The sequence below is a fragment of the Piliocolobus tephrosceles genome, chromosome 6, assembly GCF_002776525.5.
Source record: "Piliocolobus tephrosceles isolate RC106 chromosome 6, ASM277652v3, whole genome shotgun sequence".
Lineage (NCBI taxonomy): Eukaryota > Metazoa > Chordata > Mammalia > Primates > Cercopithecidae > Piliocolobus > Piliocolobus tephrosceles.
In genome coordinates, this window is record NC_045439.1 from 90064307 (window position 1) to 90080200 (window position 15894).

The 15894-nt window shown below is 39.9% G+C and overlaps 1 protein-coding gene across 5 annotated transcripts in view; it reads right to left on the reverse strand.

The window, feature by feature from the left end:
- Window positions 1-3549: 3549 nt before the first annotated feature.
- The window catches only part of LOC111527175 (5-formyltetrahydrofolate cyclo-ligase), a 72715-nt gene continuing 60370 nt past the window's right edge, over window positions 3550-15894 (reverse strand). For all 5 annotated transcript variants that reach the window (XM_023193383.1, XM_023193382.3, XM_023193384.3 and 2 more), the window contains exon 3: window positions 3550-4016. In XM_023193383.1, coding sequence (XP_023049151.1) covers window positions 3784-4016 — 233 coding nt within the window. In that variant the 3' untranslated portion in view covers window positions 3550-3783. The remainder of the gene's footprint in view (window positions 4017-15894) is intronic.

Genomic DNA, 15894 nt, shown 5'->3' on the forward strand with positions numbered 1-15894 from the left:
AAAATTTATCTTTGGAAAATTGGTAAATAGGATTGAAAATTTTAGTAGGTATAGTTTTCCTTCCATCTGAATCTGCTTCTCTAGAAGGTACCTTTTTCAGCTCTAACAGCCCTTAAGACCAAATACTGAAATAAACTGAAATCAGAACCAGAATTCTGAATCATTCAAAAGGTGTTAAAATAAGGTTTTCAAAAATAGTAAATGTCCAAAAAATTTTATTTAAAAAATATTGCTTTTTTAAAAAGTTCATTATAAATTATATATAATATATTCTACTTCAACATCTTCTCATGCTGCTCTTGATCATATCGCTGTTTTTAAAAATGAGTATATTATACTTATTTGTATGTATAAAATATATATAAACAAGTATATTATAAATTATATATAATCTATCCTATGTCAACATTATCTCATAATTCTTGTGTGTGTATTTTATGTGTATGTTATTACTCAGAAAAATTTATTATTACTTTAAGCATATAAATAAACATATTTGGGTGGGTGCTTATAGGGATTGGAAACTACCATTAAAGGGCAGGAGGTCTATGACCATCCAGGAATAGGGAAGAAGACAACCATAAAAAGCAAACGACAGAGCACTAAGAAGGAAAAGTAGCACAGACAATGCGACACACATATATGGACTGCCCAACACAACGCAACGCAGTAATAGAAAACTTGTTCTGGAATAATCCAAGCCTGAGACAATGCCAAGGGACAGAATCTCAGCAGCAAAGAGCAACCAACATAAAAACGAGCAAGCGCACAGCACAGACAGGGCAATATTCAAACTGGTTCATTCCTTCATCAGGAATTTATTGGCTCTTCGACATTCCTGAAGAAGAATTAGGAAGGAGGCTTACCCTCGTAGCCATCAAGACTTAAAACTGTGAAAACTAAAGCAATCTGGGGCTGGTGCTGAGACAGAAAAACATAGCAAAGGGACAATGAATAAGCCAGCAAACAGATTCACATATATTGGAGAACTTAATCTATAACAGACATAAAGTTACATATTCAATAAATGTTGCTGGAACAATTAAAAAAAAGAATTTGTTGGCTCTTTATTCTGCGTGTCTGTGGTAGATACTGGAATAAACCATGAACTTGGCAGAGAATTTGCCTTTGAGGAGATCGTAGGGTAGTGGAGAAATTAAGCATGTAAATATATGACTAAAGAGCAGTGTGATCAACTGAATTTCAATGATCTCTGCAGGGAAAAAAAAAAAAAAACTGCGACCAAGAACTGAGCTTCTGTAGCAAGACACTCATGCCTAGACACATTTATCAATCTCCTAGTTAGTAAGACTTTGTGATTAAATGTGTAATGCTCTTGACTAGAACTTTATATAGTTTACTTTCTAATTAAATTAAGCACAGTTCTGTAGTATATACAGCAAGCACAGACCTATGTTGGGGCCCTGATATGTTTCCAATTTCCCAATACTTGAAATTGTTTTTGTTCAGATCTAGTTGCTATTTCTCTTCTACTCAGATTGTCCCCTCATCTGAGACGCTCACCATTCTTGCTTCATGTTAGCCTGTACTGAAGTGCTTGCCTCCTGAGTCTAAGGCCTTGTCTTCAGCCTCTGTGTATGCCCTAATCAGAGTTACAGTGTTGTCATCACCTGCATCATAGGGGCATTTTCTCCCTTCCAATACCCTCTGCACAAATACTGTGCATTACTGATCATGAGGGAGTGCTTCTCTTTCCAGGCCAGAGACCCTATGGTCCTCTGACTTTCTTGAATCTCAGCACCCTGCATTTTCTGGCCAGTTAACTCGGCATTCTGTCTGCACTTGAGGAGCTGGTAGAGTGGTTTTTAAATGCTCTCGTTTAATAGAAGAATAACATAGACTGAGTTCAACAATACTAAACTTTCTAGACCTGCAGTAGGTCAGGAATTTTACTGCTCAACCATTTCAGACCAACAGTCATGTCGGCTACATTAACATTCATTTTAACCTTATAGTCAAAATAATACTTACCAATATTTTTAACCAGTACAATAATGTGACTTCATAGCTTGTAAGAATTCGGTTTCCTTCCCATTTCTCATCGTAAATATTATATTGTACAAATCCATATTTAGCCTAATATGGGTTTTTCAAATGTATTTTTCAAATGTTTTTACTTTTGCGCATAAAACATAAAATCTATGCTATTATCCAAAGAATAATGAATGAGTGTTTTGAATGAAACACTTCCAATGTATTCAATTATTTCATTAAAAAATTATGACACACACACACTATATGTCTAGTTGTCTACTAAGCATAAGAAGTATAAAGATCACTTCTCTTCTTTGGAGCTCACAGTATGGTAAAGGGGACAGATATGACAACAAATAATTTGATACCTAAGACAACATGATAAGCAGATCAATGGCCAGGGCCATTCAGACAAAGGAAAGAACACTCACTCTGCTTAGGAAAGTAGCAGAGGACTTCACAGAAGAGATGATGTTATGGCTGAGTTTTTAAGGGTAAACAGCCTTCTAGATGAACAAAAGAAAGAGAAGAAAGAGCATTTCAGACAGAGAGAAATGCACGCTTACAATGCGCAAAGGGCAGAAGAAGCCTGCAGTGCTCAGTGTTACAGAAGGAGAAGATGAGAGCGGGGAGACAAGAGGCTAGAAAAAGTAGATGAGGAGACCTCTCTTAAGGGGCTTTGTATACAACAGAAGCCATCTGTTTGCTACCCAGGAGGCTCTGAACAGCCACTGAAAGACCTTAGTCAGGGGTGCTGCACGATTAGATTCGTGTTTTCTAAGATCAGTTTGACCACAGCTTGAGAAATAAACTGGAAGAGGCAAGATGGAAGGCAAGGGAAGCAGGTGTGACACTCTTGCCTAGTCCAGCTTAGAAATGCTAAAAGGCTGGACAAAAAGAGTGACAGGACAATCAAAAGGAGAGAATAGATTTAAGAGGCATTTCAGAGGCAAAATCAACAAGACCTGGTGACAGGATGGACGTGGGGTGTAAGAGAGCCGTGTCTATTAAGATTCCTGGGTTTCTGGGGATGACCAAATCATCCCCACAACAAAATTATTGCTCCCTAGCTGTGGTGCCGTCTGCCAACTTTCAACCCACAGCAAATTTCATTTCCAAAGCAGAAACCATGAGTAAACAGAAATAATTTCTAACTTATAAGATACCAGATCTTAAACTCATCAGCGGCTGATACATGCAGTAATGGTAACCAGTAAGTGGAGTGAAAGTATTTAAATCATAAAAGGTTTCCCTCTACTAACCACCAAAAGCTACAAAGTGTCCAACATAAAATTCTAGAGTGAGTAAAGGAAGTCATGATGAAGTGAGATAATATTCTTAGGGAATTCTGTATCCAAAGCAAATACCAACAAATCAATTAATAGTCCCCAAGTCTCCATGCGTGATCAGGTCACGACAGGACATAATGAAATACAGTGTCCACTCCCAGTGAGCTTACCTTCCTCTCGCACTCAGTCGGAGCACAGTTCCTCATAAATATTTAACTTAAATTGCAAAGTAGACAGATCAACTTGTCACATTAACACCAGGAGGTTAAGCTGAAAATCATAGGCTGATAGCCTTCATTTTAATTAATATTCTACTATTCACACTTCTATTGTTTTTTAAAGATAGTTTTATATAAGGTATTTTATAATTACAATTTTAAAATGCAGTCTGTATTCACATTAATGTACAATTTCAACTAATTTTTGACACGGGAAAAATACACATACTTTGCTTTACTTTCATATAAAACACTGATTATTTGGCTGTAGTAATCCAGATTTAAGATGCTGATGAGTCTTCGTAAAGGACTTCATCTACTTTCATGTCATTTTCATTCACTGGGACCTGGAGGCAAATCTGTTCTTTGAAAGCCAATGCTAGGGTGTAGGGTTTCACTTCCTGATGCTGCAAACAGCGCTTCAAGTAGGTATCATAGTAGCCCTTGCCCCTCCCCAGTCGGTTGCCATGTTTGTCAAACCCAAGGCCTGGCATGAAGATGAGATCGAGTCCCCCTGCGGAAAAAAGGAACAAATTTAAGAGGATTAACTGTTTCTGAAAGATCATTTCAGGATGTGTTTTTTCTTTTGTAATGACATCTATTCTTTCTCTGATTTCTAAAAACAATTTGTGACCATTAATAGCCAAAAAGCACAGAGTTGGACAAAAAAGGAAATAAAACTTACTCAGCAACTCAGTTAAGTCTCTTATTCATCCTTCCAATAGATATTTTACATATATCTGTACAAAAGTGCCAGATTCCAAGGCCTCATTCATAACTAGTTAAATAAAGAGAATCTCCAGAGATAGATAGGGCCCTCTTTTTTTAGCATCCTGGTGATTCTCCATACCTGTCAGGTTTGGAAATCAATGCCCCAGGATAATGACAGTTGGAGGGCGGGAGAGGGTCGAGGAGGAGCCATAAAGGACAGAGCTGTTCTCAGGGTCAGTGAGCAGAAAGAGTCCACTGTCAGGCATACCAAGCAGTTCAGACAGCCTACTCCCTCCTCATTTCCCCTCCCATTGGAGAGGCAAGGTCAGACTGCCCCGCTTCCCCAGATTCACATGAGAGCAGGCTTTGACCTACTCAGGGACATTCCAAAGGTACAAGAAGGGTACCCACAACTAATCCTCTAGCTAGAACCCTCTCAAGTAACATGAAAACCAGAACTGGCTATGACATTATCAGGACAGAATGCTGAAGCTCAGGGTGGGAGGCAGGGTCCTGGAGGCTGTAAAAACCCAACTGCAGGAAGGGTGTGTGGGGATTCCCATGAAGATGGCAATAAAGGTCACTAGGTGAAGGACCTCCATGAGGGAATGGTACTACAGCCTCTGGCAAGAAACATGGGGTACCAGTGTTAGCACAAGAGCCACATTACATGTGCAACCCAGTGGTCCGCCCTGTGGCCTCCTTGTACTGAGTCTTGGCCTCCTGACAGCTGTCCTGGGAGCTTCTGGGTGACCTATAGCTTAGTTGTGGACTAACCATTCATATAGCATTGCTGGCAAGATATACCAGGGTTGGAAGCCATGAATTCTCTGGAACAGGGTGTTCAGAGTAGAGAAGATCAGACTGCTAGCACAGCTGGTCCCCGCTATCAGCAGATATTCTGACTACCTGCAGAACTGTGAGGTGAACTCAGCTTCTCTCTGGCTCCCAGGATACACCGGTCACCCCTGCCTGCCAAAATCCAGCAAAGCATGCCTCAGATTACAGTAATGACCTTCCCCTGTAAACCTGCTTGTCTATTTCAATCCCAACTTGCTAAAAAGATCCTAGTCACTGACTTTTGTCTTTCCTCCCTGCCCCATCCAGATCATTGACAGTGGACTGTGAATTTGGACTTTACTCCCTCGTGTCCTCTTTCTGTTGCCAGAGCACTGTCAGGCTTGAAGTTCAGTTCTGTCTTCCACACCTAGAACACACAATGCGCACACCTTTCTTTTTTTTCTTTTCTTTTTTTTTTTGAGATGGACTCTTGCTCTGTCGCCCAGGCTGGAGTGCAGTGGCCGGATCTCAGCTCACTGTAAGCTCTGCCTCCCAGGTTCATGCCATTCTCCTGCCTCAGCCTCCTGAGTGGCTGGGACTACAGGTGCCCGCCACCTCGCCCGGCTAGTTTTTTGTATTTTTCAGTAGAGACGGGGTTTCACCGTGTTAGCCAGGATGGTCTCGATCTCCTGACCTCGTGATCCGCCTGTCTCAGCCTCCCAAAGTGCTGGGATTACAGGCTTGAGCCACCGCGCCAGGCCAATGCACACACCTTTCTAAGGATTCCTGCCTCTTTACAGTATGACAAGGTGCTCTGTAAGGTCCTCTGGAGGACACACAGTCTCTTGCCTTCATGAGGTGGCAGTTCAGTTAGTACAAAATATACCCACATGTAATATCCATGCCAATGCACAGCAGCAGTCTCTGCCAAATGCCTCAAAAGCAACAGAGACATATACTAGAGACCTCAGCAGTGGGAGAGCAAATGCTGGGTGGTCAGGGAAGAATTCATGGAAAACTCAACTTGACCTGGATTTTTAAGATGTGTCAGAGTTGGGTCTAAATATCTTTCAGAAACCAAAGGAAGGGTGGCAAGAGCCGAGTGAGGGAATAGGAAGTGGGGAGCAGTTTACTTGCTGGGACAGAAGGATCAAGCTAAGGAGTAGCAGAAGACGTAAGTGTAGAGTTCACCAGGTACAGGCATGGAGATTTGGGGTCAAAGGCACAGAGACCCCCTAGAACACAATAGCAAAAAACCAAATAACCCAATAAAAACTGGGCAAAAGACTTAAACAGGCTGGGCACAGTGGCTCATGCTTGTAATCCCAGCACTTTGAAAGGCCGAGGCGGGTGGATCATGAGGTCAGGAGATAGAGATCATCCTGGCTAACACGGTGAAATCCCATCTCTACTAAAAATACAAAATATTAGCCAGGCGTGGTGATGGGTGCCTATAGTCCCAGCTACTCAGGAGACTGAGGCAGGAGAATGGCGTGAACCAGGGAGGTGGAGCTATCGCACCACAGAACTCCAGCCTGGGCGACAGAGTGAGACTCTGTCTCAAAAACAAAAAAGACTTAAACATACATTTGTCCAAAGAAGACATACAAATGGCCAACAGGCATATGAAAATATACTCAACATCAATGATCATCAGGGAAATACAAATCAAAACTTCAATGAAACATCACCCTACACTCACGAGGATGTCCAATATCCAAAAAAATAGAAAACCACAAATGTTGGCCAGGATGTGGAGAAATTAGAACCCTTGTATACTGCTGGTGGGGATGTAAAATAATGCACCCATTAAAGAAAAGAGTACACGGGTTCCTCAACAAATTAAAAGCAGAACTACCATATGGCTCAGCAATCCCACTTCTGGGTATCTATCCAAAAGGATTGCAAGTCAGGGTCTTGAAGAGATATTTGCACTCCCACGTTCACTGCACCATTATCCCCCAGAGTCAACATATGGAAACAACCTAAGTATGCACCAATGGATGAACGAACAAACAAAATGTGGTACATATATTCAATCAATATTATTCAGCCATATTAAAGAAGGAAATTCTGCAATATGTAACCCATGGATGAGCCTGGAGGATATTATGCCAAGTGAAATCAGTCGGTCACAAAAAGACAAATACTTTATGATGCCACTTACATGTGCTATCTAGAGTAGTCAAAATCTTAGAAACAGAAAGCAGAACAACGGTTACCAGGCGCAGGAGAAAGCAGGAGACAGACAGTTGCCATTCAACGGGTAGAGTTTCATTCATGCAAGATGAAGAAGTTCTAGAGATCTGCTGTACAACTGTGCTTACGGTTAACAATGCTTTCCCAGACACAACTTTCAGGGGGGTAGATCTCACATTATACGTTATTTACCACAATAAAAAATTTAAAAAGCAAAGAGACCAAAAGAGAAGCCAGGAGAATAGTCAGGATTCCCACCAGAGTCAATACACAAGAAAGAAAAGGCAGAATTTTGGAACATCCACATTTAGGCAGTTGGAGGAAAATAATGAAGAAATGAAACAGAGATAAGAAAACAACGTTCTCAAATCCCTTGAGCAAGAGTTAATCTTACTGCCTCTTTTCTTGTTACTCCCTGTACTTTGATCACAGCTCTCACTGAAGTCTACCTTGTACCACAGTTGATGGTACACATCTCTGTCTCCCTCACCAGACAGAAAATTTCTTTGAGCGCCATAATTTTTCCAAGTCCTCTTTCATCCTTGGATTTTAATAGAATTTTAGGCCAAAGAAACCCTGAAAAATGAGTATTTGGCTTGCAGAATGGATCAATCCCAGCATGACATCCCCTATTTTAGTAATTCCAAAGTACATAGATTTAGCTCAAAGAGGCAAAAAAATAAAATAAAATAATAAAAATACAACTTTGTATGGCTGCTTTTTCAAAATGAGTTTTACACTTGAGAAGCAAGAGGAGAATGGTTTTTGGATTCCCAGGTAACCAAAGCTCAGAAAAGGCCCTTCCTACGTGGAGGTCCTTGCATCATACATGGGGTGTTGTTGTTGTAGCCCTGCCCACAGAACTGTTCCTGCTGCTCCTTTCAACCACAGGGATCACAGGTTGCTCCTGGCCTCAGGTCCTCAAGATATACTTCCTAGTCTGCTCCCACTTCTGCTACTTGGTAAATCCAAGTGTTCTCCCTGAAACACACAATGTATTCTTTGTTTGACTTTATTTGTTGTCACCCTTGAAGCTCTTTCTGTGCCTTACCACCATTCCCACATGCATCACCTACCCGCCACACACACCCCTGCAGCTCCTCACACTTTGGGAACACTATGCTGGATGTTTTTCTTCCTCAAAGGTGACGGCTCAGTGGGGCTTAAAAATCATGCAGAGGCTCAACAAGCTTCCCTCACACACACTGGTCCCACTTATAGAGGTAGACACCAGAGACACCTTCACACACCACCAGGTTAGAATTCAATAGGGGAGACAGAAGAAAAAACTTAGTCCATGCACAGGTCATATGCCTCTGGTATGGCTCTATTTTCAAATCACCAAGGGCTCATTAATAGTGTCCACTGACAGCACAATGTGCAAGAGCCAACCTGCTCTAATTTTGTTTAATTCTGTGTGCACTTACTTCACATTCTGTGCTAGTGGGCACAGAGCTCTCTAGATGTCACAAGATTGTTCTGCAGAGTCATGGTTTGTTGAGTGTTTTTCTCCAGGTTTCACTAGCTTTCTAATGTGATCTTGCATTCCAAAACTGCAAAGGTAACCTTTGGAAAACTCACCCAACCCCACACACACTGCATTTATTTGCTCAAAAACGTCTTCTGTCTTTTCATTTGGTGCTGGCTCTGAAACAGCAGTGCCCTCTGGAGTCAGTCTGATGTGGTGATTAGGGGCATGGGCCCTCAGGCTATTTCTTAGCTGTGTGATCACAAGCAAGCTACTGCAATCTCTGCGCTTCCATTTGTTTTCTTATCTGTAAAATGGAGCTGGTCATGAAAACTGTATTAGATAATGCAGCATATCTGTTCACAACAATTGTATTTATTAGGATAACTTTCTATTTTTTTTTTAAAGACATCTTAGGCACTATTTCTTGAACCAGGTAGCAGGGAAACGGGTATAGTTTCTCCAATACTTCAAGTATTTTTTGACCAGAGCTTTTATAATCTTACCTTAGAACTGGCTCTTACATGTTCCCTCAGCAAAGGGGTTCAGCAGAGCAAAAAAAAGGAGGAAGAAAACCAGGGGAGAATGAAGGTATAAGATGCAGATTAGCAAATTTTTCCTACAAAGGACCAGAGAATCAATAATTTAGGCTTTGCAGGCTTTAGGGTCTCTGTTGGAACAACGTAACTCTGCTGTGTAGTATGAAAGCAGCCAAAGACAAATGTAAATGAATGAGCTTGGCTGTGTTCTGATAAAATTTTATTTACAAAAACAGCGGGCCAGATTTGGCCCGTGGGGCTGCAGTGTGATAACCCCCATCATAGAACATAAGGAAAGAGAGTTTCAGGGACAGAGAAGTAGACACAGTGTCAAATGTGGCAGAATGGACAAGTAAGGTAAGGAAACAAAAATATCTAATAGATTTGGCAACTAGGGAATCAACAGGGCAAGGATAATATAAGTGGAGAGATGGGGACAGATGCTGAGCTGCAGAATCTTCGTTGACCAGGAAAAAAGCCTAGGTAGTAGGCCTTGAAAAAAAATGAAGAAGTAAGATTCTATAAATGCCTCTACTTCCTGAGACAGAAGTATTAGGCTCTGAGGATTCAGTTCACCTTCACAAAACATTCTTATTAATTCTGGCAGCAAGGCAGCTTGGGCCCCTGACACCTCCTAAGATGTCCTGAACTCAGACTCCCTGTCCTGAGCTTTGCAGAATATAATCAGTTCAGCCAGTGGACTGACTGTCTTTACTGTAATACTGAAGAGAAGGCTGAAAATAAGTGTTAGAGCCCATGAGTTATGTGGGCACCTTCCTACCTGCAAACCTTTCCTTCTGTGATGCTGTTCTTCATTCCTGTAAGGGCCTTCTACTCTTTTTGTTAATTTATTTATCATAACAATTATAATATCACAAATCTTAAACTTCCATTGAGTCCGCCCAGTCCATGCAGTTTGGTGTGACCAGCTCTTATCCTATACTGTAAGAATGCCTGTGGTCCATTAAATAGTAGGAATCCTTCTCCCTTCCTTCTGGGAGCAGAGCCTTTGTCTTTCCCCAGAGAATTTGAGCTCAATTCTATTTACTGTGAAAAAAAGAATGACAGTGAAGGATATAAGGGCTATAATGAGTAGTCCCCTTTTTAGATTTATTTTAGCTTCCTGACTATATCCAAGGAGTGACTTGTTCAGATTACCCCATGAGACACCTAACTCTTAACCAAAGTCCTGCTTCTAAAAGAGAAGGACAGCACAGAAACTAACATTTGTACAGTGCCTACAATGTGTCGGGCAAGATGCCATACCCTGGAAAGAGAAGGATAAATAAAACCAGCTGGTCAGTACATCTACCTAGGGAGGCAGGAGGGTGGGAACTATTATCCCCATTTCACAAAAGAATAAACTGATGCTCAGAGAGGTCAAATTACTCCCTAAAGTCATTCAACTCATAAGAGACTCAGCTTATAAGAGATGAAGCTGAGGGCTTGCTGTTCCAAATGGATAATGATTCAACAACATACATGGCTTCTATTGCCAAAAGATACAAATGAGATTAAGTAAAGATATGGAGGAAACACAACGAGGCCAAGCATCTTGGAGGCAGTAGAGGAGAGGGGTTTAAGTGTGTAGGATTCTAGACAGCCTGCCTGGGTCTGAATCCAGCACTACCACTTAATAGCTATGAAACATCAGTCAAAATTACCTTCACCCAAAATCTAGAATGGATAAACATATTAAGATGTAAAGAGTCTCTAAGCTATTAATACCAAATGTCAACTTAATCAACTGCTGCATGCCTACTCCTCAGGCCACGTGGCTGATTACAGAGAGACACAGGCACTTCCATCAGACATGCTTCTAAAACATGAAGAAGCTGAAATCCTAAAATAAAATACAGAACCAATAATTCATGATAGCTCTTGAGGCAGAACTGTCAAAAATCAATACCTTATGTTTTGAACTCATTATGATTGCCTTAGAAAGAACAGACTGAAGCACAACCTCCTTGAAACACTCTTCATATAAAACAGTACAGCAAATAGAAGGTAATAAAACCTTTTACATTACTGCAGCAATAAAATATATTCAACTTCCAATTATATATAAAAATTGAGTTTTAAAAATATATGGTTCCCTGCAAATCTATAACATACTTAAGGAGGAGTTAACTAAGCCACCTATTATAGACCGCTAATTTTTTGAAATTACATTGTAAATACACTTTCACTCTTTCTGCTATGAATGGTCACAACCTATTTTGGTCATCTGGGAATATTCACACCGAATGAAACACATTGTAGCAAGAATCATCTATTAAAGACATGATCATCATAATTGATCACTTCTGCATTGTTACTATAAAATTCTTTCTTTTAACTCGGATACTAACATTTGCACCAGAATATAGGGACCATATCTGTCACAAAAGCATTAGAAATAAGTACCAACCCCATGTAAGATAGCCCTTCTCCTAGTATCCCTGGGTGACACAGGTCATTCTGCTAATCAGTTAATGAAGTATTCAGAATATAAGACAATCTGTGTGTGTCTTATATTTAAAACCTAAGTGTATTATGGGTTCAAGGCTTTCACTCAACCTTATGAACACTACGTATTTAAATGAAGGAAATAGGAGGTAACAGGAATTTAGACTCTTCTAAGTAAAGCTGAAAAAGCAAATAAGAAATGTGAATAATATTTAGTGACTTGGCTGCTGAAGATCTCACAGCAGCACTCTCCTCCTACCTAGTCCAAAGAGCCTAGAAAAATATCAAGGACAACAGGCCAGAAGTCAAGATAAATGGGTTATAGAAACCAATCCTTCTATCCATAATACACGTTCACCCCTTTAAGGATACCACAGGAAGGATACGAAAGAAGAGTGGCTACCTATGAAACAAGGTATTAAGTAACAGGAGACTTGGATGGGAAGAATATTTTACACTTTCACAGTACTCTCCTGTATGGTTTAAATTTTTATCATGTGCATATGGAATCAAATTTTAAAAAATATCATCCTTGTAGCACATCAAGGACAAGAGCCTTGGAAGCAGTCCTGCACAGCAGTTTATCTGTGCAGGCTTCTACAGCGACTGTCTGGGTTTGAATCCCATAACTACCATTACTAGATAAGAAACATTAGTAAAGTTACTGAATTAGTAAAGTTACTCTCTTTGAAACCCAATTTCTTCTCCTTCAGACAAAAATAATGCTATCTATTTCATAGGGACTAAATAAAGGAGGTAAAACTCTAATAAGTGTTCAATAAATTATAGCTGTATTATACTTGGGGATATGAATAATGCCTATCCTCTTCCTGTTGACTCTGAAAGTTATTTCTTGAGTCATAATACTAACACTCCAAGAGCTATCTTGCAGATTTCCTATCAGCCCAAACCATGGGCAAGGGTCGGCCTAGCTCTCTACTGCCACCTCCTGTCAGCTAGAAACATGCAGGTGAGAGCGGTCCGTAAGAAACTGCTCAAGCCTCAGGCAGAGCAGAAGCTATAATGGCTCACTGAATTACAGTCTCCGAAACAGGTGTGATAGGAAAGCATTCCTCTGTTAGAAATAGCCTTTCTCTTTTAAAGGATCCTTTGAGGTGTATCTGTTTACAAACCAAGAAAAATGAAGTTGCTCTTTTACAATCCCTTTCAGCACATTCAGCTGTGTGCTAGACACTGTGCTAAGCTCTTTGCAAACATGACTTAATTTAATCTTACCAACAGTTCTGTGAGGTATATATTGTAATCCCCTTTTATCAAATGAGAAAATCAAGATGATGTAATTTGCCCAAAGTCATACAGCTAGGATATGCAGGCATGGGAATGTGAATGGTGGTGTAGCTCTAGTGAAGTGTGGAAACTTTGTTCTTTGCCTATGAAATTAAAGCAGACAGGGAAAGCTCTGCTTATTTGCCTTGCTGGCGGAATCAGTCAAACTGGATGCAGCAGCTGTACCAGTCAGGTCAGGACCATGGTGAGGGACAGATGGCACACTCAAACCAAGGAAACGAAAAAAGATTAATAAAGAGATGGAGATGCTTAGAGAAAGCAAGAGAGATGGTACAGTCCCTGGGGTAGCTGACCGTACCATCAGCTTGGCCTGAAGGTGCAAGGGGCAGGAATGTGGAGGGCATGGTTATAAGAACCCGCAGAGCTGCGATGAGAAGGCTGCCTGACTAGAGTGTGGATGTACACTGGGGGCGAGGGGTAACACCCTGCAGCCTCTGGTCTTCATTGCTGCCTGCTGATGTAGTCCACAGAGGCTGGTCTTCCCTACCACTGAGCAAGTAGAAAAGATAGACAGTGGATCTAGAGAGGCCAACCAAAATCACCTAGCAAAAGCCCAAAATGTGGTTATTATCAGTGGTTACTCTTGGCTTGGAGATTTGGGCTTATTTTTAATTTATTCTTTATGTCTTATCTTTATAATAAGAACAAAGTTATTTCCTTTAGAAAAAAAATTCTTTCTCAATACTCAGAAAAATTTCCAGTCTTCTTTTTGAAGATGTACTTCAAACATGCTAGCTATTTTCTTAAGTATGTTTTTTATATCTTAAGCCTACTACATTGTCTAGAAAATAACTCTAAAATTATATCAACAGATAATAATAATTTGATTTATATTATTTTCTTAGTCAACATCATCATCACCATCACCATAAACAACTACAATTGTATATGAAAGAAGCAAGCTAGGTCACTGCAGACTGAAAAGTGGGAATGGTGTCCCAATACTTTACCACTGGGGTTTGCAAACTATAGCCTGCAAGTCAAATCTGGTCCACTGCATGATTTTATAAATAAAGTTTCAATGGGACACAGACATGCTCTGTCTTCACACTAAAACAGCAGAACTGAATCACTGCAACACTGTATGGACCATGAAGCCCCAAATATTTACTATCTGGCCCTCTACAGAAAAAGCACCCTGCCAATCCCTACTTTACAGTTTCTGCCATAAGGTTTTTAACAACAACAAAAAAATCTATATATCAGCTTATCCTATCTTAGCAGATATTGACAAAAATAAATCTTACTGAAAAAAATATAACTTAAACTCTCTTTACTGCAGATATGTAAAAATGCTCTGCAGAAAACAGGATCCACATCAGCAGTAGTTTAATCTAAATGGCATTTCTAAATGTTATATTTATTTGGCATCTGAGTTGTTGATAATCAGATGGACCTAAAAATGAAACAGAGAAGACATTACAAAACTTCCTATAATTTTTCACTAACTGTAGGCAACCCCTGCTTGTCTGATTTTACTCATCTGTAAAATGGGTGGATGGAACTTTTCAATATCTTTTTTATTAACTTTCATATTAGGTTCAGGGGTACATGTGCAGGTTTGTTATACAAGTAAACTCATGTCATGGGGGTTTGGTGTACAGACTATTTCATCACCCAAGTACTAAGTATAGTACCCATTAGGTACTTTTCCTGATCCTTTCCCTTCTCCCACTCCCCACCCTCAAGGAGGCCTCAGTGTCTGTTGTTCCCCTCTTTGTTCCATGTGTTCTCATCATTTAGCTCCCCCATATAAGTGAGAACATGCGGTATTTGGTTTTCTGTTCTTGTGTTGGTTTGCTTAGGATAATAGCCTCCAGCTCCATACATGTTGCCACAAAGGACATGATCTCATTCTTTTCTATGGTTGCATGATATTCCATGGTATATATGCACCACATTTTCTTTATTCAGTCCACTATTGATGAGCATTTAGGCCGATTCCATGTCTTTCCTATTATGAATAGTGCTGCAATGAACATATGTGTGTATGTGTCTTTATGGTTGAATGATTTATACTCCTTTGGGTATAGACTCAATACTGGGATTGCTGGGTCGAATGGTAATTCTGTCTTTAGTTCTCTGTGGAATCGCCACACTGCTTCCCACAGTGGCTGAACTAATTCACACTCCTACCAGCAATGCATAAGCATTCCCTTTTCTCTGCAACCTCACCAGCATCTGTTATTTTTTTACTTGTTAACAATAGCCATTCTGACTGGTATGAGATGGTAACTCACTGTGGTTTCGATTTGTATTTCTCTAATGGTGAAAAAATTTGAGCATTTTTTCATATGCTTGTTGGCCATGTATATGTCCTCTTTCAAAAAGTATCTGTACGTGTCTTTGCCTACTTTTTTAATGTGTTTGTTTGTTTTCTTCTTGTAAATTTGTTTAAGTTATTTATAGATTCAATATCTCAGATCTCTTTAGAATCAAAGCTTAGTGACTCTGAGAATTTAAGGAAAATTCCTTGTTTATCTGTGTGACTCAATCAAGAAATAAATTAAGCCAGTCACACAAAAAAACAAACATTATATGATCCTAATTAAATGAAGTCTTAAAAGTAGTCAAACTCATAGAATCAGAAAGTAGAATGGACCAGAGGCTGAAGAAAGGGGGGAAAGAAGAACTGTTTAATGGGTATAGAGTTTCAGATATGCAATATGACAAATTCTGGAGATCTGTTGCACAGCAATGTCAATATACTTAACACTCCTGAACTGTACCTTTAAAATGGTTAAGATGGTAAATTTTGTTATGTGTTTCCTTACCACAATAAAAAAGAAAGAAAGAGAGAGAGAGAGAAAGAAAGGAAAGAAAGAAAGAAAGAAAGAAAGAAAGAGAGAGAGAGAGAGAGAAAGAAACAAAGAAAGAAAGAAAGAAAGAAAGAAAGAAAGAAAGAAAGAAAGAAAGAAAGAAAGAAAGAAAGAAAGAAA